The 25,461-nt window shown below is 43.0% G+C and overlaps 2 protein-coding genes across 2 annotated transcripts in view; both read left to right on the top strand.

Moving 5' to 3' along the window:
- LOC309394655 (UPF0739 protein C1orf74 homolog) overlaps positions 1 to 21,567 on the top strand; it is a 369,606-nt gene extending 348,039 nt beyond the window's left edge. Inside the window, exon 2 of the mRNA XM_081958093.1 lies at positions 21,535 to 21,567. The gene's annotated coding sequence lies outside the window, so the exon portion shown is untranslated. The remainder of the gene's footprint in view (positions 1 to 21,534) is intronic.
- Positions 9,232 to 25,461, top strand: IL15RA (interleukin 15 receptor subunit alpha). The gene is made up of 7 exons (XM_081958094.1): positions 9,232 to 9,392; positions 14,607 to 14,795; positions 18,219 to 18,296; positions 19,298 to 19,387; positions 22,251 to 22,478; positions 23,884 to 23,958; positions 24,503 to 25,461. Exons 1-6 carry the CDS (start codon positions 9,317 to 9,319, stop codon positions 23,928 to 23,930), a joined length of 708 nt encoding a protein of 235 aa, XP_081814220.1. The 5' UTR covers positions 9,232 to 9,316; the 3' UTR covers positions 23,931 to 23,958; positions 24,503 to 25,461.

The raw sequence follows: 25,461 nt of genomic DNA, 5'->3' as shown, positions 1-25,461 counted from the left end.
GGCGGTCTAGAAATCCAATAAAGTTAAAGTTAAAGTTAAAGTTTGCTAAAACTCTTAACATTATACGAACGAAAAATGTATTTTTGTTTTCATTTTGCTCTTCTTCTTGCCTGAATTTGTGCAGACTGGTTTGTAAACATGGTTTCTGGCTTCGTCTGTTGAAGGAATAGAACCCATATGCTTGATTCAGTAAACCACGATATAACAAACCATGGCTTAGTGCATTGTGAAAACCAAGCAACTGAAAAAGTAGGAAAGTTATCAAAACCTGAGTTTCTACTAATAAATAGTCTACGTAGATGGAAAAGACATTCCAGATATCGAAGAATGGATTCCAGAGATGTGTTTTTAAATGTTTTTATATTGTAAAAATAAAATAAAAACACAAACAATATGTTTCTAGAAAGATTTAATAATATGTGAAAAGATGGAATTAAATACAAATTAATATATGGTATTGATGGGCTGGTCATGGCACACACTTGAAAGTAAATCAGGAAGACTGTAATTGGGATATGTGTGTCTGTCCAGCCAGAGCAAAGAATGCTTATCAACAGGAAATATGCATGTGTAAAGCTTGTAGCAATTATGGGTAGTTAGAAAGTTGATAAAAACAACAAGGACTAGACAACTTGCAGACCTCAGCCAAAAGTTAGCAATGGAGATGGTTTGCAACAAATGAAATGTCTATGAGATAACTCCTGGGGCATTCATTAGCCAAGGCTTAGGAATGGGATAGCTGTAGACCAATAGAACAAAATGTAGAATTATTGCTAAAATGTTTATTAGAGGATATTTCTTATTATTAAGGTGACCAACTTTTTTACAATGAAAAGGAGGACAAATAAATTGGAAAAAAATATATCGTAAATAAAAGAAATATTTTATTCATTGCAACAATAATACACTAAAATATGATATATGCATAATAAAAACATTTGCAACATTTTATATTGTAATTATGCTTACATGCCTGTTAATTATTATTTAAATGAGTACTTTTCCATTGAATTAATATTTTTTGTCAATGTATCATCTTCTAACAATATATTGGAAATATCTGAACAAGAAATATCCTTCATATTGAATTTTACGGCAAGTGCTGCAGCTAGAGTATCAACATTCAATCTCGATTTCTCACTTGTCCAAAAATCATTGGCAATTGAAAAAAACTCTTTCAACTGCTGCATTAGTTCCAGGGCAGGACAACGTAAATTGAACAAGTATAAATAAATGTTCACATGGAATATGTTCATTTTTGAAATGGCTGAAAATATCCACCCATCTTTTATCAATTTCAACATGTTGATTTTCCCATTGTATTAATTTTTCAGAATTTAAATATACATTCAGTCTTCTAATTTCTTCAGAGACAATTGTCATCTATTTTAATGTCTAGCATTTCTTTAGATAAAAATTCAACACAAGATTCAATATCTGTTCAATATACTTGGGATGAAGTAAAAAAAAACACCATTAAAAACTGTTTAATAAAATACGTCACATAATGCGCAACAGATTAGCCTTCAAATATCAAAAAGGAGGACATGTAGGAGGACACTTTTTGAGGGAGGACAGAACTTACAAAAGAAGGACTGTCCTCCCTAAAGGAGGACGGTTGGTCACCTTATTATTATCTCACCTTCTCCTTTAGTGAAAATGGATAAAGCTTTCTTAATCCTTTGTTCTTGGTTCTTGGCCTTTAGACCAGGAGCCCTTTCCCTTGGAGGACGCCAATAAAAAGCAATCAGAAAACCTGCACCTCGTGTCTGGCGTCCATCATTGGCTCCGGCACCAGGCTCAGACCCGAATTGGGGGGGACAACAGCATTGATACTATAGAGAACTGTCCTTTTTTTTTCCTTTTAGAAAAGGTTTTCCTTTATTTAATCTGTGTGTGTGTGTGTGTGTGTGTGTGTGTGTGTGTGTGTGAGAGAGAGAGAGAGAGAGAGAGAGAGAGAGAGAGAGAGAGAGTGAGTGCGTGTGTATTATCACAGTTGTATCATCTGTACTTGGTATTTTAGTTAAATTTCACTATAATGTAAAAAAATATTGGAGAAAAGAAGTTACTAATAAGGAAAGAGGTAACTTTGGTTGCACTTACCTTATTCGTCGGCTGTTTCTCAGTTTGGCTAAGCAAATACTGCATATTTTCACAGTAATGTAGCTCAGGAAAGGAAAAATAGAGCTCAGGAGTGGTGAGAATGAACAAAGGAACCACAAGGTCTGCAATGAATCATTGCTTTCATTTTCTTACAAATAGGCTCCCTTCTGAATTTTTTTTTTTTGGTGGGGGGAGTAAAAATGGGGTAGTAGAGCAGTGCAGGACAGTTTTACAGGTAGACCTCGACTTAACAACCGTTCATTTAGTGCAGGGGTGTCCAAACTTGGGAACTTTAAGACTTGTGGACCAACTCCCAGAATTCCCCAGCCAGGAGTTGAAGTCCACAAGTCTTAAAGTTCCCAAGTTTGGAGACCTCTGATTTAGTGGATCTTTTGAAACTACAACGTCACTGAAAAAAAGTGACAGGACCATTTTGCACATTTCAGCATCCCCATGGTCATGTGGTCAAAATTTGGACACTTGGCGTGTATTTTTTAAAGAGGTTTTATTTTTTTCTTTCCATATGCATACACAAATATACATCCTCGTACATATTATTAACATTTTCCTATTGACTTCTAGCACTTATCACCACCTGATTGTGAATATAAAAAACACGATTAGGATCACTTTCTTGCCACCCCATATCTCCATCTTACTTTGCAACAACCCTGCTCCTTCCTTCTGTCTTCCCAACCTCCCTTCTCTACCTTCTTCTTTCCTCCTCTCCTTCTTTTCTTCTCCTCCTCTCTCCCCCCCCACTCCTCCTCTCTTCTTCTCCTTCTTACCCTCCCTCCTACTCTTATTTCCCCTCCCTTGCTTCCTCTCCTTTACCCTTCTTTTCCCTCCTCTTCTTTCCTCCTTTCGTTGTTGCCCTTGCTTGTTTTCTTTCACTGATGGATTTTCGGGTCGTTCCTGACTCTAGGGGGCAGTGCTCATCTCCATTTCAAAGCCAAAGAGCCAGTGCTGTCCGAAGACATCTCCGTGGTCCTGTGGCCAGTATGACTCAATGCCGAAGGCGCACGGAGCACTGTTACCTTCCCACCAAAGGTGGTTCCTATTTTTCTACTTGCATTTTTACATGCTTTATAACTGCTAGGTTGGCAGAAGCTGGGACAAGTCACGGGAGCTCACTCCGTTACACGGCGCTGGGGATTCGAACCACTGAATTGCCGACCTTTCTGATCGACAAGCTCAGCGTTTTAACCACTGAGTCACCACATCCCTCAAATCCTACAATACAATCCTACAATTTATTAAGGGCCTTGTAACATTTACAAAGGAATCTTGGTAGTGCAGTGATTAGAATGCAATATTGCAGGCTGACTCTGTCCACTGCCAGCAGTTCGATCCTGACTGGCTCAAGGTTGATTCAGCTTTCCATCCTTCCAAGGTTGGTAAAATGAGGACCTAGATTGTTGGGGACAAAAGGCTGACTTTGTAAACCACTTAGAGGAGGCTGTCAAGCATTGTGAAGCGGTATATAAGTCTAAGTGCTATGGCTATTGCTATCTCCGCTGACATTATTAAACCAACCTGAATGGTTTTATATCTCTTCTTTTGAGATTGGCCACTCCTTTGTCCTCTTAGCTATCTTCATCCCATTTTACACTAAGAGTTTTTGCGTCTGGATTAAGATTAATAGGACTGCAGTGTTCCAATATTTGAGAGCTGCCACAAAGAATGATTTCTGGAATTGAATTTGTTTAGTCTAGTGAAAAGGAGAACTAGTTATGACATGATGGCAGTGTTCCAATATCTCAGGGGCTGCCCCAAAGAAGAGGGAGTCAAGCTATTCTCCAAGGCACCCGAGGGCAGGACAAGAAGCAATGGGTGGAAACTAATCAAGGAGAGAAGCAACCTGGAATGAAGGAGAAATTTCCTGAGAGTGAGAGCAATTAATCAGTGGAACAGAAGTTGCCTCCAGAGGTTGTGAATGCTCCAACACTGGAAGTTTTTAAGAAAGAGATTGGACAAACATTTGGTATACTGTTTCCATCCAGGGCAGGAGGTTGGATTCGAACATCTGTCCCTTCCAACTCTGTTATTCTGCTCATAGTCTCTTGTAATATTCCACATATCTAACACTAAAACTGGATTAACCAAGAGCACTTGCTGTGTTAACATGACTCACGACAACCAAGCAAACCAGCACAAGGTGGCTTTAAAGGATAGTAGCTCACATCCTGACACATTTGCTGGTTCTCCAAAGATGGTGAACCACAAAACTACTGTTGTTACCGCCTTGTTGTTGTATACTGTTTTGTAGTTGTTTGGTTTCTATGCAAACAGTGGACCTCGTTCCGTGCAGTTTTATAGGGGTGTGGAAGGAAAACCAGAACGAAAACTTCTATGAAAATTCAACAGTTGTTGTTCAGTCACTAAGCCATTCCCAACACTTTGTAACTCCATGGACCATAGCACACCAGGAGGACACTCTGTCCTCCTCCGTCTCCCACAGTTGACCAAATGTATATTCGTTGCGTTGATGACACTATCTAACCATCTCATCCTCTGCTGTCTCCTTCTCCTTTTGGCCTTCCCTCTGTTGTGGCTCGCCAGTGGCCAATGGATCTGACAGCACAGTCGGACAGTGAGGAGGTTGGGGAGGAACATGGGCCAGTCCTGGAGATTGGGGAATGCTGGGACGAGGGCTCTGCATTGGAGGCAGAGATGGGTACAAGACTGTCTGGCAGTTCTCAGCTGCCTTCAGAGCTAGCAGCAGTGAGGCACAGTGTTTTATCTCAGGCGCCGGAGGTAATGACAAGGCTCATTGCTCATGCAACAGGTTTATTGAAACAGAATAGACAAGAGTGATAACAAGAACTCTGACAGCTCTTTTATACCCCGAGCTGCCATCGCGTCAACCAATAGAAATCTTCTAAATCTCCTGCCTGATTGGCAGAGGAGGGTGGGACACGTACATACATGACACAGAGGAACAGCTGGAGCTGGTTCCCAGTGTGCGCATGCGCAGAGGTGCCAGAAGAAAATAACAACTCAGAAATCAGGGTTGACATGGGAGTAAAGCCACTGGTGGATGTTGAATGGCCCCTTCCATAGGACATAAAAGAGGAGCAAAAAGAGAGTTGGCTTTTGCAGGAAGCAATTCATTCATCCGTTCATTTGTTCATTCATTCATTTCAGGAGAGTGAAGACAGAGACATGACACTCTAGGGACTGTGGTGGTGCAGTGGTTAGAAGGCAGCATTGCAGACTAACTCTGCCCATAGCCTGGAGTTCGATCCTAAGGGGACTCAAGGTTGACTCAGCCTCCCATCCTTCTGAGATTGGCAAAATGAGGACTCCGATTGTTGTGGGCAATGTGCTGATTCTATAAACAGCTCTATACACTGCTGGGCAGTATATAAGTCTAAGGGCTACTGCTAAACTAGGACTGGCCAAGCCTTTATTGGCTATGATGGGAATTATGGGACTTCAGAGGAATCATCCAAAGGTGACCTAATTGGTGTGATGACTACCCTCTTTGATTCTGCAGGCATTCAAAGCTAGCCAGAGTATAAATTAGGTAGATATGGATGTGAGTATGATAGGAAGTAGATAATTCGAGCGAAATCTTTAGTTCAGAAGCAACAAACATTAATATTACATTGGTTTCTAGGGCTACTGAGACTCTGGATAAAAAGAGGTAGCAGTGGAAATGTTAGGCCTTTCTTTACAGCCTTCGCCATAATCTTGAGTCATTTGTGGCCGAGTCTGGAGCAGGGGTGTCAAACTCAAGGTGTCGGGCCTGTAGTTATGTTCTTTTTAGGATCTTTGGCCTGCCACACTTTTCATTAATTTCCTATGCTGTTTCATTAGTGTAGTAGTTGGGAGGGGGGAATAGAAAGGAGTAGGATTGTGGAATGTATTGTTGACATTTTTTTATAGAAGCTCAAGGTCATCTTTTGTCTCCGCACCTCAACACCTGGCCGGAAGCAGAGGGGTGTAGATGCCAGCGTGGAAGATGAAGATTGGACCATGTGATGGATTGTGGGTGTGGAGATAAGATCATGAACTTTCAACTAGGTGGAATCCCAGGAAGCAAATCAGATTTGGGATTTCATTGCACAATGCCAACATGTCTGTCTTATTAAATTGGAACTTTAAGGAAAGTTTTGCCTTTGATTCTGATTTAATTCTGCATGATATTTGGAACGCTGACACAAGGACTGGGAGCTGAATATGGCCAACAAGGCAGTTAGATCTGGCCCACAAGGCCACCCCGGAAACAGTGAAGGACCACCCCACGGTGAATCTGCCAGCAAAAATAGAGCTGTGGAGGGCAGCCCGCTCTGCTTTTACTGAGGATTGCAGGAGGCCATCGCAACTGAAAATGGAGCTCAGGAGCCCATTTTTACTAGCAGTGTGCTCGTGCCACCACAGGCTCCCCCGACACAAGGGATGTCAAGCTGGCCACGCCCACCCTGGCCACACCCATCCCATGGTCAAACACAACCCTGAGGTGGCTCTCAATGAAATCAAGTTTGACACCCCTGGTCTAGAGCCACGATGGCGAACCTATGGCACGCTTGCCACAGCTGGCACGCAGAGCCCTCTCCACGCCCCAGCTCAGATCCACTGTGCATGTATATGCACACCTCTATCCAGCCAGTTTATTTTAGGGTCTCTGCCATGAATGTACAGAGGCAGGGGGCATGCGGGAGATGTGTATGAATACAAAGGGGTCATGCGTGCATGTGCATGGAGTGGGGGGGGTCAGGCGTGCATGTGCGTGGGGCAGGGTGCGTTGCAGGGGGGCAGCCTCCCAGGAGGCTGCAGGGAGGCCTACTAGGCCCAAAATGGGGCATGGGGGGAGGGGGGTCTCACATGCATGCGCAGGGGGGGAGGGGCACAGGAGGTTGTCACACGCACATTGCATTATGGATGCCGGCACACGATGACAAAAATGTTAGCCACCACCGGCATAGTAGATAGTACATTTCCTGCAGCGAAAGCATTTATCTAGACTAGGGGTCGGCAATCTTAAACACTCTAAGAGCCATTTGGACCCGTTTCCCACAGAAAAGAAAACACCCGGAGCCACAGAAACCTTCCCGTGCCTGACTATTTCCTGAGCGGCCACAAAACTAGCGCATGTAGTTGAATTAAACGTTCTGTTTTCTTCTGAAACTTATCTTTTCTTGGATTTATCCATGGTTGGCCTTCCGGGGGGTCAAAGAGCTCAATAAATTACGTTCTGGCGGGTGTCACACATTGGCAGTTGTGACGCATATTTTGAATGACAGGGAGCCGCAGCAGAAGGTTGAAAGAGCCACATGCGGCTCCAGGGCTGCAGTTTGCTCACCCCTGGTCTAGAGTATCCTGCCAATCCAGCACTGAGTTGCTACCCCGGGTAGATTTCCGATACCTAGAATAGCTCGAACTGTGAGGTCCTTGGTGTTGGCTGTTGGCTTGCAGATGTTTCATTACCCAACTAGGTAACATCATGGAAGTTGTAGACCAGGTTCTCATGGACTGCATCCTCATTCATTAGATGAAGTACAGTGAAGGTAGTCCTCAACTCACGACAGTTTGTTGAGCTACCACTCAAAGTTACACCAGCACGGAAAAAAGTAACACGACCGTTTTTCACACTTACGACCGTTGCAGCTTCCCCAGGGTCACACATGACCTAACTTCGGATACTTGACATGGCAACTGGCATATATTTAGGATGGTTACAGTGTCTTGGGGGATTCACATGATCCCCTTTTGTGACCTTCTGACAAGCAAAGACAGATCCACTTAACAGCCATGTTACTAACTTAAGTACGGCAGGGATTCACTTAATAACTGTGGCAAGAAAGGTCATAAAATGGGGCGAAACTCACTTAACAACTGTCTCATAGGAAGTGGCTGGCCCATGCAGTTGAAAGAACTGACCAACAGAGTACCAGTATTGTACCAGCTCCTTCAGCAACATAAATTTTGGGCTCGGTTACGGTCGTAAGTCAGAGACTTCTGTATCCTAAACTACAGTAATTGTTCTGGCCTGTGTTGGCAGGATGAATTACAATACAATACAATAGTAGAGTTGGAAGGGACCTTGGAAGTCTTCTAGTCCAACCCCCTGCCTAGGCAGGAAACCCTATACCATTTCAGACAAATAGCTATCCAACATCTTCTTAAAGACTTCCAGTGTTGGGGCATTCACAACTTCTGGAGGCAATTTCTGTTCCACTGATTAATTGTTCTAACTGTCAGGAAGTTTCTCCTCAGTTCTAAGTTGCTTCTCTCCTTGATTAGTTTCCACCCATTGCTTCTTGTTCTACCCTCAGGTGCTTTGGAGAATAGTTTGCCTCCCTCTTCTTTGTGGCAACCTCTGAGATATTGGAACAATGCTATCATGTCTCCCCTAGTCCTTCTTTCTCTTAAGCTAAACATACCCAGTTCCTGCAACCGTTCTTCATATGTTTTAGTCTCCAGTCCCCTAATCATCTTTGCTGCTCTTCTCTGCATTCTTTCTAGAGTCTCCACATCTTTTTTATATCGTGGTGACCAGAACTGAATGCCGTATTCCAAGTGTGGCCTTCCCAAGGCTTTATAAAGTGGTATTAACCCTTCACGTGATCTTGATTCTATCCCTCTGTTGATGCAGCCTAGAACTGTGTTGGCTTTTTTGGCAGCTGCTGCACACGGCTGGCTCATAACTAAATGGTTGTCCACTAGGACTCCAAGATCCCTTTCACAGTTACTACTACTGAGCAAGGTATCGCCTATACTGTACCTGTGCATTCCATGAATTGAAAGATGAAGTCAGGAATATTACTATTTGCATATTACAGTCCTTTGGCGTGCCAGTTTTCCTTCTTTGTCACTGGCACAGCACGTAAATGAATTGACCAAAGGAAATTGGTTGGCAAACTTCAGCGAGATGCCTCTTGATTTTTAGGAGTTGGTACAAGAGTTGGTAAAAATTGTCCACTCCGTTGGTCAGGTTTTTGAACCACACGGGCCAACCACTTCCTTCCACCGTAGCTCAGCAAAAAAAAAAACTTGTTTAAAAATGCAACTTCCTAGATGAGTAGGACTTAAGCCTGTTTTCAATTTGAGCTCCTTGCAGGGTGGGTGGGTGAAAAGGGCATAGAACTGGTGAGATAATGATCAAACTGCCTCCTGCTCTGGATCGCCAGAAGAGAGATCTACAGACTCCGGATTTGTTAGCTAAAACTCCCTTTCAAATTGATCTAAACTTCAACTCAAGAAGACGATGACTGGTTTATTTCTTATGGTTGGGCTCCTTCTGTCCTGCAGCATTTTCCAACGTAGCGAAGGGGCTGGAAGCGGTGAGTTAATTTGTGTTCCATTTGCAATTCTGAAAATATAGCAGGGAAGGCAAAATACTCTAGCAAATCCCATTTCCCGCGGATGGATTTGTCTCTGAACGTGCCTGTGAATGAAATCAGAATTCTGAAGCGAAGAATTTAAGATGATTTTTCTTTTGCAACTATGATTTAGTCACAAACATAGGAAGAACAGTTGCTAGAATTGCATTATGTCTGGTTTAACGAAGAGAAGGATTAGGGGTGAAAGGGGTACCAGTCTTCCAATATTTGAGGGGGCCGCCACAAAGAAGAGGTGGGGTGTCAATTATTTTCAAAGGCACCTGAAAGCAGGAGACGAAGCAATGGATGGAAACTAATGAAGGAGGGAAGCAACCTAGAAATAATGGGAAACTTTCTGAAAGAACGGCAGAATGGTTTGCTTTCAGAAGTTTTGGGTGCTCCATCACCGGAAGAAAAATTGGACAATCGTTTCCCTGAAATGGTATAGAGTTTCCTGGTTGAGCAAGGGTTAGACTAGAAGACCTCCAAGGTCCCTTCCAACTCTTATTCTGTTCTATCCAGGAACCTTTTCTCATCAATATTAGGGAGTACATGCCCTGCAATTTTCTTATTCCTAGATGTTTTTTTTTTCTTTTTAAAAAGCCCCCACTATCCTTTCCAACCAACAGTCTTGGGAGCAGGGATGCAATTCAGCCAGTTTGGACTGGTTCAGAAGAACTGGTAGCTTCGACAATCAGCTGAGAGCGAACCGGTTTGCTCTGATAATTACATGTGTGTGCTCAGCGAACCGATTGTTACACTGGTTGAATCCCACCACTGCAAGTTGGGAGCTTCTGATAATCTTTCACCCATAATTTCATGTATTTTGGCAGGAGAAATGGGGAATCCAGTTGCAGAAGGGAGAAACTCACATCTGATTAATGACACGTCTCTAGCAGCCACCTGCAGACAAGAAATGTAGATTTCCAGAGTTTTATTAACCAGAAACATTGAGAAAGAAAAGGGAATTAAATTACAAAACCAAAGACAAGAACTTACCTAGTTCTTGGAAATTATTTCTGGGCTTTCTTTTTAACCCCCCCCCCTTTTTTTTTTTCAACGCACCTTTCTTCTTTCCCCTTTGACTTTTCTGATTTTGGGAAGAGGCAGTCTTAACTTCATTTAGAAGTCAGGAAACCTGCAAGGCTTGCGATAGGAGTCTCCCAAGGCATGTTCTTCCATTTTATTTTTGTTCACAGCGATGACTTTGGGTGAAAGGGAAAGGGCCTGAAACAAAGACCTGGTTGAAAGTAAAACCTGGCTGACATAATTGCAAGCAATGGAGCAGATAAAATGTGGTCCCGTCAAGCAGCAGCTTCAAAGAATTGTTTGAACTCTTGAGAGAAAGGCGGCTGACTTTGATGGAAAGTGAGAGTTGGTTACGCACACGGCTGGTTTCACTTGAAGATTGGGTTTTTTTCATTTTACTTTCTTTGATTTTATATATATATATAATATGTATGTATGTATGTATGTATGTATGTATGTATGTATGTATGTATGTATGTATGTATGTATCAGTGGTGGGTTCCAGGCCAAATGGCCCAATACGACCGTACCAGTAGTAGCTGGGAGCAGCGGCCACCATACCAGTATGGTGGCTTGTTTGACACCCCCCCCCGCCCCCCAGCGTTCCATAGCTGTTTTTGAAGTAACCGGGCGAATTGCGCATGCACACACAGCGTGTGATGCCTGCGTGACCTTCGCCGAGCAGCTGGGTATCGTAATTTATGTCTGTGTGTTTTCGTAGATTTTCACGGGTGTAGGTATGCTGGTATTCGGGTCTTTTCCCGTGTAAGATTGAGATTGTCTTGGCAACGTTTCAGCGAGGTGTCACTCGCCATCTTCAGGCTGGGTTTTCGGCTTAAAGTGTGACCGGAGCTGCCGTCTTTCTATAAATCTTGGTGGGGGGCTGTGGAGTCCTGGCTTTGTTTCAGTAAGTGGAGTGATTGGTTGTGTGGTTGTATCATGATTGGTAGATTGGTGCTGATAGGTGCTGGCTGTGTGTCCGTTGTTGTTTTGTGTTGTAATGGCCTGGGTGGTGGGTGGGGCTCATTTGTTGACTAGGGCTAGTTTCCAGATGTCTGGTAGGTGGGAGGTATCTTCACGTTTATTCATGTTGAAGTGTTCTGTTTTGGAGATTAACCTGGTTCCTTCAAAATTAATTTCATGTCCTGTAGCTTTAAGGTGCTGGAAAAGGGAGGAAGTTTTTTTTCTTTTTTTCTTACTGTGTTTATATATTTCAGTAAGAGCCAACCAGCAGAAATCATTATAAATGGGAAACGAACCCATTATATTTATTTATTTTTTTAAAAAAATACCAAACAGGTCTATGGCCTTTCAGAAATAATAATGGTTTTCTTTATCCTTTTGAATGTCTACCTAGATACATTTCCGCTTGAAAAAGCCCCCCCCCCCCCCCGGCAAATCTTTCAGGATTGTTTCTGGAGTGGGGCACAGATGATGGAAGCTGAGAATTGATCAGGGACTGGAAACCTCTTGTGGATTTTTTGCTGGAAAAAAAGTGGGGGGGGAGGAGGGAGAGTGATTTATGGGTTTGACGATTAGAAAAGGGTTAAGACGTATAGAAGGAAATGAAATTGAAACCTTAGAGAGAGGGGGTTAAAAAGAAAGTTTCTTTTTTTTAAAAAAAATTATTAGATAAACATTAAAAACATTGGACATAGTGCGATGTTTCTGGCATAAACATTTCCATATAGTGTTTGGATCTTACAACAATTACATTTTATATCCATTACATAGGTATGGGTAGTCAGTCAGATTACCTGTCCATTAATTCTTTCTTTTAGACGTATACTTACTAACCACACAAATACATATCTGATTCCTATCTATCACACAATCTTAATACCATATTTTCCAATTCTTGTCTGTGTTTTTCGTTCCCAATCTTTTCCCCACATTTCTAACCATTGGTGCCATTTCTCCCAGATTTCGTAATATTCCGTCCTACCCTTGTCTTTGAGCTCTAGAGTCAATCTGTCCATTTCTGCGCACGTCAGTATCTTGTTTATTATTTCTTGTTCCGAGGGAGTCTCTTTATGTTCCCATTTTTGTGCAAAAAACAGTCTTGCCGCCGTTAAAACATGCAGCATTAAATATTGTCCACCTTTGCCATAAAAAATAAAATACATTTTCTTGTTCTCTGAGTTGTTTTCTTGCAGATGTTTCATGACCCAAACAGGTAACATCATCAGCACTGACAAGTTGTGGCATAGATGATGTTACCTACTTGGGTCATGAAACGCCTGCCATTCAACACCCAAGCTCAGAGAGCACCAAGGATTGCAAGGACGTTAAACTTCTAGAAGGTGAGCTTTCAGATACAGGAAGTGTGAAAATTCCATGTCACGCCAGGCAACATTCTTCCTATTTTGGTCAGTTCCAGAGGTGGGTTCCCCTCTATACAGTCTGGTATGCCAGAAGAGGTAATGAAAATCTGGAGTACCAGGATCGGTAGTAAAAATGGTGGCTTGGCCACGCCCCTGAATCTGTTCTCCCATCAGAAGCTTCATCAGAAACTTTTTTAAAAAAGGTTTTTTTCCCCCTGCCGGTTCAAGGAAGGGGAAAAAAGCTTTAAAAAGTAAGAAAGAGGGGGGGAAGGGGAGAGGAAAGGGAATGGAAGGGAGAAAGACAGAAGGAAGAAACCTTACTTTTCTGCCGGGAAAATTTTTCTCCTTTCAGCAAAGGAGAAAAACAAATGCTGTCACTTTAAATCGGAACTGAGCATGCCTGGCTGTGGAATTCTGGGAGTTGAAGTCCACAAGTCTTAAAGCTGCAAACTTTGGAGTCCTGCTTTAAATTGAAAAGCTGCTCAGGTTTGCAAAGTGACATTCAGCAGTTATTTGGGGGGGGGGGGGGATGTTGCTTCCCATAGAGGGAAGGGAGAAAGAAAGATTAAATCCTAAGAATAGAATAGGAGTAGAGTAGAACAGAGCAGAGCAGAGCAGGACAGGATAGGATAGGATAGGATAATAGAATAGAGTATTGTAGCATAGTGTAGAATAGAATAGAATAGAATAGAATAGAATAGAATAGAATAGAGTAGAGTAGAGTAGAGTAAAGTAGAATAGAATAGAATAGAATAGAATAGAATAGAATAGAATAGAATAGAATAGAATAGAATAATAGAGTAGAGTAGAGTAGAGTAGAGTAGAGTAGAGTAGCATAGCATAGCATAGCATAGCATAGCATAGAATAGAATAGAATAGAATAGAATAGAATAGAATAGAATAGAATAGAATTATTTACTGGCCAACTGTGATTGGACACACAAGGAATTTGTCTTCGGTAAATAAGCTCTCAGTGTACATATAAACTATAAGTGATAAATCATGACCATAAAAATACATTCATCATAAATCATGATACAACACTTAGTGAAAATCATGGGATACTAAATAAGCAATCAACCTAAATCTTACTGGTAAGTGAAATAAAACAATATAAATCGTAAAGACCCAAGCAACAAGGTTATCGTCATAAGTAGAAATGGAGATAGGTAATAGGAAAGATAAGAAGAAGAATAAAATAATAAGGCAGAGGTGGGGACCTCCTTTTTCCCCATGAATTGGCGGTGGAAGGAGAAACATGCAACCTAAATCCTGCACAGACACCTGCCACTCACCTTCACCTGTTCGGCCTGATTCCTAACAGGCCACGCAGTGGTGGGTTGCACTTACTTTCACTACTGGTTTGCTGATCACGCGTTTGAGCCTTCTGTTCGCGCGTGCGCGTGATCCACCGCCCTGTGACAACCAGCTGATTGTCAGAGCTCGCACAGGTGGTGCACGTGTGCAATTTGCCTTTTGCCATAAAAACAGGTATAGAGCACCGGCGGGCAAGCGTGCCAAAAAAGTCACCGTACCAGTTTGCTCTCAGCTGCTCTGGGCCATTACCGGTTCTGCCGGTTCTGCCGAACTGGGCCGAACTGGCAGCAACCCACCTCTGCTATCACAGCCCGGGACCGATCGACGGCCTAGCCGGTGAAGACGCCTGTCCTAAGGAATGATATGAAGGAGCTTCTGCTTCCTTGGCTCTTTTCCATTCTGGAAGAAGGATGGAAGAATGCAACGGATCCATCCAACTTGGCCTTTCAGGCTGACATGATCAAACAGCACCGTGTTTATAGTTTCTCTATTTTTTAATTTACAGATGAATGTCCCGAACCCGATACAACTAAATTTGCAGAGTATTACATGGATCAGTATGTCGTGGGGACTTGGGCTCGATATTATTGCGATCCCGGCTTCCGGAGAAAAGCAGGAGTAAATAACATTATCAGATGCAAGAAGATTTCTGGAGTTGCTCAATGGACGAACAGTTCCCAACCAGTTTGCATAGGTAAGAGGTGGAATTGCTGAGAAGCCTTTTGGTAGCCTGGGGAATAGAGTTAGTCCTCGACGTATGACCACAAATGAACTTGGTTATGTCCCAGTGCGAGGGGACTTACATACTGAGGCGAGACAAATGGTAAAAGCTAACAGTCCTTATTGCTAACATTGGAGGCTAACCGTTGGGACTGGTTTGAGAGCTAGTACGGCTGCTCAGCTAACAAAAGCAGCAGCTGTCAGCCTTTTGACAGCTCCTTATATAGTGGTGCCCATTTCTCCTCAGCCAATCAGGGCTCACCGGCATCTGTGACAGGTAGGGACACAGCAAACTTCAAATTTCCATTGCTAAGACACGGCAATCGCTTAAGAAATCGTGACGTGAGTTTCCTGACCTTTCTTGCCAAAGTTAAAGTGAATTAAGGGCAGTTGTTAAATGAATCGCACAAACTTTGGGAAGATAATATCCAACCGGTTCAGTTCCAAGCTGGGAGAGAAAGACGCCGGAAACATGGAGGCTGATTGGAAAGAAGGTTTAATGATAAAGCAGAACTACCAAGCCCATGGCTCTGGAGCAGCTGACCACATGGAGATGAGAGTGGGGTTTTTTTATACCTTCTCGCACTTGAGCTTCCTGTTCCTGTGCAAGAACATATATCCTATTAGCTGTTGTCAGACTCCCATGGGACCATGTAGGGATTATATAGAGGGAAGTAGATGGCTCTATAGGCACAAATCCTGGGAGTTTGTCTGAGCTATGTTTGGTTGACATTTCTGAGGGTGATGCAATGAAGGGAACTGTGTTCTGAAGGGGTGTTGGACAATTCCTATTGTGGCTTATGGCTTTTTCCTGTGTTGGGTCTTGGGCAGGGGTGGGATTCAGCCGGTTCGTACCAGTTCAGGCGAACCAGATGATAATTTTGCATCCAGTTCACCAAACTGGTTGTTGCAAGGATCAGCTGCCCCTCTCCCAGGAGTCTCCACGCGGCTCGTTCGTCATGCCAGGTAAGTGCAGGGCCTGCGTCGAGGCTCTGGGTGGATGAAAAATTGGCCCATTTCTGTCCTCCGGAGCCCAGGGGAGGACGTTTTCACCTTCCTGGAGGCTCGGGGAAAGCCTCCAGAGCCTGGGAAAGGCGAAAAACAGGCCTAGTGGAAGTCCGAAAACAGGCCTGTTTCCGGCCTTCAGAGGGCCTCCAGAGCTTGGGGGAGGCCATTTTCCCCCTCCCTGAGGTTTGAGGAAAGCCACTGGAGCCTGGGGAAGGCAAAAACACCATGGTGAGGCATTTAGAGAGGCAGAATGGTAGGATTAGCAGCAGTCATCACCCAAGATCAGGGGTGGGAATGAAAAACGTTAGCAACCGGGTCTCTGCCCAGTTGCTGAGTGGGCGTGGCTGAGTAGGCCATGGCCACGCCCACTCAGCAACTGGGCAGAGAACCGGTTGCTAACATTTTTCAATCCCACCCCTGATCTTGGGTGATGACTGCTGCTAATCCTACCATTCTGCCTCTCTTTCAAAGCATCCTGTCTTTGAATGGATTACCAAATCTGCATTTCTAAGAGCTGGACTCAGCTGCCTTCTGCTGGGGCTATTAAGGAAGACTTGGAGCCTGCTTCCTGCCTCCAAGAGCATGTTTCTCCATTTCTCTTTTAGGGAAATATAAGAATTTTCCTTTTTTTAAAAAAAAAATATTCCTCAAAATATCCTTCTTCTAGGAGGGCGGGTGCTCATTTTCTGCAGAAATTCAAGCTCTAATTCATCAAGCCGCACCCATCTTGCATTATTTCTCAACTTTTATGCACAGAGCCATGGATCTGAAAAAGATCTAAGCAAAAGAAAAAAAGTGGCTAGTTTGATAAGAATATCTGCCCAACGGTAGGTTTTAATCTGGCTCCCCCTCTTAAAGAATTCTCAAAAGTTTGGGTGGCTTGATAAAAGAGAGGCAACACCCCAACAGGTGGGTCATGCTAACATGGACCAACATGGGTGGTGGAACATTTTCCCGCCTGTCCCCAGACCTCTGAACTTGCTTCAGTGAGACCACCCCCCGCTAGTTCTTTATCAGACAATCGTGAAGCTGATATCATCGCTGTAGGAAAAACATTGTGGTTATCTTCTACTGTCTCCAGGAAGCGTGTGTCTGCTTCTGCAGGGAGATATGACTACTTCAGCTGCGCAGTTTCTGTGTAATGTTTTTTAGTGTATTGATGTATTAATACTGCAAAATATAAAAATACAAAAGAAAATAGTAGGAAAGTTAGGAGAGGGGAAAGAGAAGGGGAAGGCATGGGGAAAAAGAAAGACAAGGACACTTTTTTCAATCATGCCATCACTCTGCTAAACAACTAATTCCCGCAACACTGTCAAACTATTTAGTAAGGTTGTATTACCATTATTCTTCTCATCCTTCCTATTACCCATCTCCATTTCTACTTATAACTTTACTGCTTGTGTCTTTACGATTCATATTGTTTTATTTTGTTTTCTAGTACGATTTGTGCTGATTGCTTGCTTAGTATTCTATGACTATCACTAAATGTTGCCTCTTGTGATTTATGATGAATGCATTTTTATGATGTGATCATGATTTAGAGCTTTCGCCTACACTGAGAGCGTATGCACCGAAGACAAATTCCTTGCGTGTCCAATCACACTTGGTCAATAAAGAATCCTATCCTATCCTCCTGGCTCATAGGCCGGATGCGTCACATGCTGGCCACGCCCAGTTTAGCGAAGGGGGTAGGGGGAAAGTCCCGATACGTCATATAATGCCACCCTGACGACGTGAGTTTGACACCCCTGCCCTACACCATTTCTGACAGAGGGCAGCCCAGTCTCTTCTTGAAAGCTTCCAGGGATTGGAGCTCCCACAACTGATGACACAAAATGATCTTCCAACTCGGTTGCTTATTAGAAAAAGTAAACGAAGACTCTAGAGCAGGGATGGCAAACCGTTTCGGCCCAAACCGGAAGCTGCGTGCATGCGTGTGCTGGAGCACCAAAAACCCAAAGTCCAGCTAGCCGGCGCATGTATGTCTTTTGGGGGGACTTTTTTTCAGGCTGTTTTCAGAGCATTTTCTGGTGCTCTCGCGGCCGCGAAGACCAGCTGCCAGAAACGAGAAGAGCAGCTGGTGATGGCACACGGACCCACAGAGAGGACTCTGCATGCCGCCTTTGGCACGTGTGTCATAGGTTCGCCATCAGAGAGACAGATTTAATTATCAGGCCGCCATCTTGATTCCTTTTTTAACACCCTTCCTCCCTGCAGACCTCTCTCCCATCTCCTCCCAACTTCATCCCAACTTTCTATCTCCTTCCAACTTCATCCACACTCAGAAACTACAATCTAGGGAATCTGGTTGTCCCCCTCTAGGATTTTTGTTTCTCTTACTAGAATGTCTGCGAAATTGAGCCAATGTTGGTTGGTTTTCTTTCAGCGCTGACTCCCGCCGGAAAATGGGAGAATAGTTCCATGGGGCCCCAAATCAGGACCAGCCCCCCAACAGCCATGGAAGGTAACTCCAAGTATTTGTTGTTGAAATACCACTTGCAATAATAGCAAACTAATTCTCTGTATGGACCCATCTGAGCCCAAACCAATGAATCCCATTCATGCAACAAAGTTTGAGGAGAGTAAACAAGGATTTAGGGTGGAGGTGGGAAACCTTAAAGGAGAGTGCACTGTATAACAAAAGGCGGTATTAAAATCTTTTAAGTGAATAAATATTTGTAATAATCTCACTGGCAGAATTCACACAGTGCTAGTTGGAGAATTCTGGGAGTTGAAGTCCACACATCTGAATAATATTGCTAAGGTTGAGAAATGAGGCTTTTAGGGTAAGGGATGTGAAAATTATCTGTCTTCCAGGAGACGCATCTGTTTGTGCCAATCTAATTCTAAAGTACAGAAGTGTGGTTTTAAGCAGGGGTGAGCTTCAAAAGTTCCAGCAACGGGTTCGCTGCCCCATTGCTGGGTGGGCGTGGCCATGGTGATTTTAGGTTTTAGATGATTTTAGATGACTTTAGATGACTTTAGATGATTTTATATTATTTTATATTATTTTAGATGATTTTAGATGATTTTAGATGATTTTAGATGATTTTAGATGATTTTAGATGATTTTAGATGATTTTAGATGATTTTAGATTTTAGAGGCTTTTAGGTTTTAGATGATTTTAGGTGATCTTAGGTGATTTTAGACAATTTTAAATTTTAAGTGATTTTAGATTATTTTAGATTATTTTAAATGGCTCTGGATGATTTTAGATGTTAGGTGATTTTAGGTAATTTTTGATTTTAGGTGATTTTAGATTATTTTAAATGGTTCTAGATAATTTTAGATTTTATATGATTTTAGAGGGTTTTAGATGATTTTAGATTTTAGATGATTTTAGATGATTTTAAATGGTTCTAGAGGATTTTAGAGGATTTTAAAGGATTTTAGGTTTTAGATTATTTTAGATGACTTTAGACTATTTTAGATTATTATTAATTATTACTAATTATCATTATTAGGTTTTCTTTCAAGGCTGTCTCCTACCAAAAAATGGGAGAATAGTTCCATTGGGTCCCAAATCAGCACCAGCGCCCCTACAGCTGTGGAAGGTAACTCCAAGTATTTGTTGTTGAAACACTACTTGCAATAATAGCAAATTAATTCCCTGTATGGACTCATCTGAGCCCAAACCAATGTTTGAGGACAATAGACAAGGATTTTGGGGTGGAGGTGGGAATCCTTAAAGGAGAGTGCACTGTAGTATAACCAAAGTCGGTATAAAAATCTTTTAAATGAATAAATATTTGTAACAATCTCACTGGCAGCACTCAACACAGTGCTAGTTGGAAAATTCTGGCATCTGAATAATATTGCTAAGGTTGAGAAATGAGGCTTTATGATAAGGGATTTGAAGATTCTCTGTCTTCCAGGAGACTCATCCTGGAAGTCTCCTAATTCTGAAGGACAGAAGTGTAGTTGTAAGCAGGGCTGAGCTTCAAAGGTTCGCTGCCCCTTTGCTGGGTGGGCGTGGCCTAGTCGGCCTCCTGCACCACAGCGGGGGGGGGGGGGTTGCCCTCCCCAGGCTCCAGAGGCTTTCCCCGAGCCTCCGGAAGGATGAAAACTGCTTCCCCCTGGCTCCAGAGGCTCCTCGGAGGCTCGAAACAGCCCGTTTCCGGACATCCGGAACTTCCAGTAGGCCTGTTTTTTGTTCTCCCTGAGCCTCCGCGCAGGCCCTGCACTTCCTTGGCCTGATGAATGGGCCGCGTGGAGACTCCTGGGAGGTGTGGGGGGCGGAGGGAGGAGTGGGGGGCGGAGCCAACCAGGGGTGGCATTTGGGAGTTTGCCAAACCAGACCGAATCCTAGCCGGAGGATCGCCCAAACTTGTGCGAACCCCAGCAGCCTACCCCTGGTTGTAAGTCCTTGATTTACAGTGTGCTTGTAAGTCAAGGACTTACAAAAATTAAGCACAAAATTTCCAGTGTTAAGGGAGAGGGCTATTAAGTGAGGTTTGCCCCTTTCTTGGCACAGTTGTTAAGTGAATCACTGCAGTTGTTAGGACCCCGGCTGTTAAATGAACCAGGCTTCCCCATTGACTTTGCTTGTCAGAAACTTGCAAAAGGGGATCACATGACCCTAACAACTGTCATCAATATGAGTCCGTTGCCAAGCATCTAAATTTTGATCACATGACCATGGGGGATGCTGCAATGGTCATAACTGTGAAAGGCGGTCATAAATCACTTTTTCCAGTGCCGTTATAACGTTGAATGGTCTCTAAACGTATGGTTGTAAGTTGAGGAGACTCCTGTGCAGTCAGATTCCTTCACAACTGGTTTGTTCTTGTTTGATTTTCATCAAATATGTGCATGGTTCACCCAATATGCTAAACTAGGTTAAAGTAAAGTTGGGTGGTTTGATGTAGTGCAGGGGAAGAAGGGGGGTGGGTGGGACATCAGCAGTGGTATTGTCAGCGTTCCAAATACCATGCATGAAATCAATCAGAGACCAAGGCAGAATCATCCTTAAAGTTCCAATTTAATCATACAGGCAGGTTGGCACTTCTATGGAATTCCAACTCTGATTCTCTTCCTGGAATTCCACCCAGTTGAAAGTTCATGATCTATCCCCGCACACCATAATCCATCACATGTTCCAATCATCATCTTCCACGCTGGCATCTACACCCCTCTGCTTCCGGTAAGGTGTCAAGATGCGGAGACAAAAGATGACCTTGAGCTTCTAGAAAAGAATGACAACAATACATTCCACAATCCTACTCCTTTCTATTCCCCCCTCCCAACTACTACACTAATGAAACAGCATAGAAAATTATAAGAAAGTGTGTCAGGCCAAAGATCTTAAAAGAAACATAACTACAGGTCTGACAGGTATCACAATTTCCCAGGAAGGAGTCAGCTCATTCCAGAGAGGGGCCAAGACAAGAGATTGCACAGTCCTGAACTGACGGGAGGAAAACACTCAAGATAGCCACAAGTAGAATCTCCAATCAATTAAGTTAGAAGGCTATAACTTCAGCCTGGCAAGATTCTGTCTATTAGGTGTGAGAAAATTAAGAACTGATCTCAGTTGAATCTCACTGTGTGAACTCTGGCCTTAGACCTGTGGTTCAATGAATTGTTGAAAAAACAGCAATTATCTTAGTACGTTGCATAAATTTCCGTATTTTTCGGAGTATAAGATGCACTGGAGTATGAGATGCACCAAGATTTTGAAGAGGCAAATTTAAAAAAAAAGTTTTTGCACTCTGCAGACCTCCCAAAAATGGCCCATTTTTTGAAAAAACAGGCCTGTTTTGTGTCCCAAAAAGGGCATGCATAGCCTTTAGGAGACTTATAGATTGCTCCTGGGGGCTGGGGTGGGGGAAACGAGCAAAAAATGGCCTGTTTTTTGCTCATTTTTGCCCTCCCCAGCCCCCAGGAGCACTCTGGAAGCCTTCTAAAGGCTATGCACAGCCATTTTTGCAAAGAGGGTGGGGTTTTGGGAGACCAGAAATGTTGTATTCAGTGTATAAGATGCACCCAGATATTCACCCTCTTTTTTGAGGGAAAAAGGTTTGTCATACTCTGAAAAATACGGAAGGCCATTGCACTTCTAATGGGGTTGCTAGATAGTGAATGCAACAATAACATTTCGTTAAGTGTGAATTAGCATGTTATGTGAAGCCAGAACAATTTGGATAGATTCTGTCTAGTCTCTACAATTTCAATCAGCCTATGCTTCCTCTGCCGTTGTCCCTAATTAAATGTTCTTTCCCATATGTCATCCAGTTAATTATCCAGCTGAGTAATATTATTACATCACCAACTTCTCTAAGGACCATGGATCAGTAAATAAATTTATCCCGCTCTGACTGTCACGTTGAGTCCCCGGCTAAACTCTGATGAATTTAGCGTTGTCCGTATTTGGGGAGGTGGTCTTCTCATTTTCTCTTTGCCCCTCCCGCCCAATAGGATTTTGCGGAGTTCCTGTCCCATTGAAGCGCGCCACTGTTAAAGTGACAAAGTATAAAGTGGGACAAGAACTGAAATTTAAATGCTTGAATGAATCTCAAGCATGTGCTCCCACCATTGGTATCATGACGTGTGAGAACTCTACAGGAGTTGCGGTCTGGTCCAGCTTAAAGCCACAAGGCACCGATGACGTCCACTCGGCTTCGGGGAAGCAGTGTCCCAATCCAGGTAAGAGGCCGGTAGTAGACATCTGCTGCATCCTTTAGTCCTGAAGTTTGAAAAAAGACAGTTTGCAGGCCACATGGGGCTGGGAAGCAACAACATCTGTGGCCCAGTTGGCGTTGAGTCGGTAGCGCCGATTACTTAGGGTACCAACTTCATTTGCAGCTTCATATGGAAGCTTCTGCCTGATAAAGTAGATAGTCATTGAAGGTACCACCAGACCTCAGGTCTGTTTAACTAAAACTGTGTTTTGATGTATCATTAATACTAATGAAAAGAGGTAGTGAAATTGGAACATTTATCTATTATCTAGCTCTATATCTCTACCTACCTACCAGTTATCTATGTATCTATCTATCTATCTATCTATCTATCTATCTATCTATCTATCTATCATCTATCTATCTATTCATCCGTCCGTCCGTCCGTCCATCTGTCTATCCATCTATTCATCTATCTGTCTATCTGTTTATCTATCTGTCTATCATCTATCTATCCATCCATCCATCCATCATCTATCATCTGTCTGTCTGTCTGTCTAACTGTGCATCCATCCATCCATCTTTTTGTCTGTCTGTCTATCCATCCATTTGTCTATCTGTCTAACTGTTCATCCATCCATCCATATCTATCTATCTATCTATCTATCTATCTATCTATCTATCTATCTATCTATCCATCTATCTATTCATCCGACTGTCCATCCATCCATCTGTCTATCCATCTATTCATCTATCTGTCTATCTATCTGTCTATCTATCTGTCTATCATCTATCTATCTATCCATCCATCCATCATCTATCATCTGTCTGTCTGTCTGTCTGTCTGTCCATCCATCTATTTGTCTGTCTGTATATCCATCCATTCGTCTATCTGTCTAACTGTCAACCATCCATCCATCCATCCATCCATCCATCCATCCCTATCTATCTACCTACCTACCTACCTACCTACCTACCTACCTACCTACCTACCTACCTATCTATCTATCTATCTAACTATCTAACTATCTATCTATTTATCTCCTGCATTTATTATTTTTATAAATAACACAAAGTGGTGAAAATACTTAACACTCCTTTCACCTCTTATTTCCCCCAAAATAACCACTCCATGAACTGGGTTGGGCTGAGAGAGAGGGACCACCCCACCCTTCAAAGTCACCCAGATGGCTTTCATGCCTAAGGCGGGACTGGAACTCACAGTCTCCTGGTGATTGGTCTGAAGTCACCCCAATGGCTTCCGTAACTAAAGTGAGACTAGAACTCACATCTCCTGGTTTCTAGCCTTGTGTCGCCATCACTAGACCGTGTTTACTCCCACATGGTGATGTTGAGGAAGTGGGATGTGACTGTTTCATTTAGTTACCATGAAATTTATGGCTTTCTTTTTTCCCCGCTTCCTCTCTTAGCTATTTTATTCCTTATGGCTGCGGGGATGATGATCTTCATTTTATAAAGGTTCCTTGCCAGCAGAAAGGCTCCAGGTAACTTTCAATGGCATGTGAGATGTAAACAAAAATGTACATCTTTTCACAAATTCCCCCCAACACTCCTAACAGGGAGAAGGTTTCAAACATTTCAGCAATAGGTTCTCTGCCCGGTTGCTGGGTGGGTGTGGCCATGGCGTGGCTGGGTGGGCGTGGTTGCACCATGGCGGGGGAGCTGTTTTCGCCTTCCCCAGGCTCCAGACGCTTTCCTCAAGCCTCTGGGAGAGCAGAAACTGCCTCCCTCGGGCTCCAGAGGCCCTTCAGAGGCAAGAAACAGGCCTCTTTCCGGATTTCCAGAACTTCTGGGAGACCCATTTTTCGCCCTACCAGAGCCTCTGTGTGGGCCCTGCGCTTACCTGGCATGTGAAATGGGCTTCTTGGAGACTCCTGGGAGGTGAGGGGTGGGTGGGGCCAGGTAGTCCTTACAACTACCAGTTCAGTGAACAAGATGTAAAATTAAAATCCAGTTTGCCTGAATCGTCCTGAAGGCAGGCAATTTTAAATCCTGTATTTATTTATTATTATTTTTATGTTTCTGCAGGCACAAGGAAGCTCCCTGGGAAGATACGTAGCCAGTATAATTCTGTAATTCAGTTCTATGGAAGGAAAATAGGAACAGAAATGGAATATCCAGAGCGCCATATATACATATGACCTGAAATGATTGAGGTCACACCACATGCTTAACTTTTACTGGTTAACCCACTTTCGCAGTTTACACAATACGTGAAGGCACAAATTAACGAAGCCTGCCAAGTTTGCATAACAAACCACAAAAAACCCTAACTAAGTTTAAAGCTGATTAGGCTTAGCTTGTTCTAAGAATGAAGCCCCTGGAATTTTTAACTGAGGCGGTTGAATGTGTTCTAGAAACCCTGCCAACGGGTTTCCAAATCTTTCCTGAAAACCATGTTTGCTACCCACCCTTGGAAGTAAACCAACTTTGCAGAGCCTTTTCAGGAATGGCCCCCAACCATCTCATTTCCTATAGAGGATCTCTTGCTCGCTTTCCAGCTGGCTCTAGGATTTCAGGACTTCTCCATAAGAGTTTCCGATGGCCCAGATTCTTCACCAACTTCTTTTGTTATTTTTTCTTTCTTCTTTTTTTTACTGTGACTATATTCTTACTTTATAGAGGCAGGGTTTTGTTATTATTATTTTTGTTTATTCATGTGGCCAACCGACATCATTGATAGACTGACTGGCTGTTTAAAGCAAAGGTCTCTGTCTTCTTTTCGGTGAAACTAAATGAAAGTGTCACCAACGTTTTAAGCTATGGAACTATAAGGAGGGACTATTACAAAAAGTAACCATTGTGGTGGAATGTAGTCTGGAGAGGCTGCATTCCAGAGGACCAAGAGACGGAGAAGTTTAGATAGAGAAGAGAATTAAGACAGCGCCTCCTTAGTAATTCTCAGAATATATCATTATTAATGCAAATAGTTGCTTTAGTTTGGTAATCATAGTTTAATTTAGCTTTACTTTGGATTTTTCTCTGTA

The sequence above is a fragment of the Natrix helvetica genome (genome assembly GCF_964273705.1).
Source record: "Natrix helvetica genome assembly, chromosome: 6".
NCBI lineage: Eukaryota > Metazoa > Chordata > Lepidosauria > Squamata > Natricidae > Natrix > Natrix helvetica.
Note: the sequence above shows the minus strand (reverse complement) of the source record. Positions and strands in the feature narration are given on the sequence as shown.

Excerpts from the sequence above, each read along its gene's own strand:
- IL15RA (XM_081958094.1), top strand. The coding sequence starts at position 9,317 with ATGACTGGTTTATTTCTTATGGTTGGGCTCCTTCTGTCCTGCAGCATT. Across the intron at positions 14,796-18,218 it reads TTCCCAACCAGTTTGCATAG|CGCTGACTCCCGCCGGAAAA; the intron begins GTAAGAGGTGGA and ends GTTTTCTTTCAG. Across the intron at positions 19,388-22,250 it reads CGCCCCTACAGCTGTGGAAG|GATTTTGCGGAGTTCCTGTC; the intron begins GTAACTCCAAGT and ends CCCGCCCAATAG.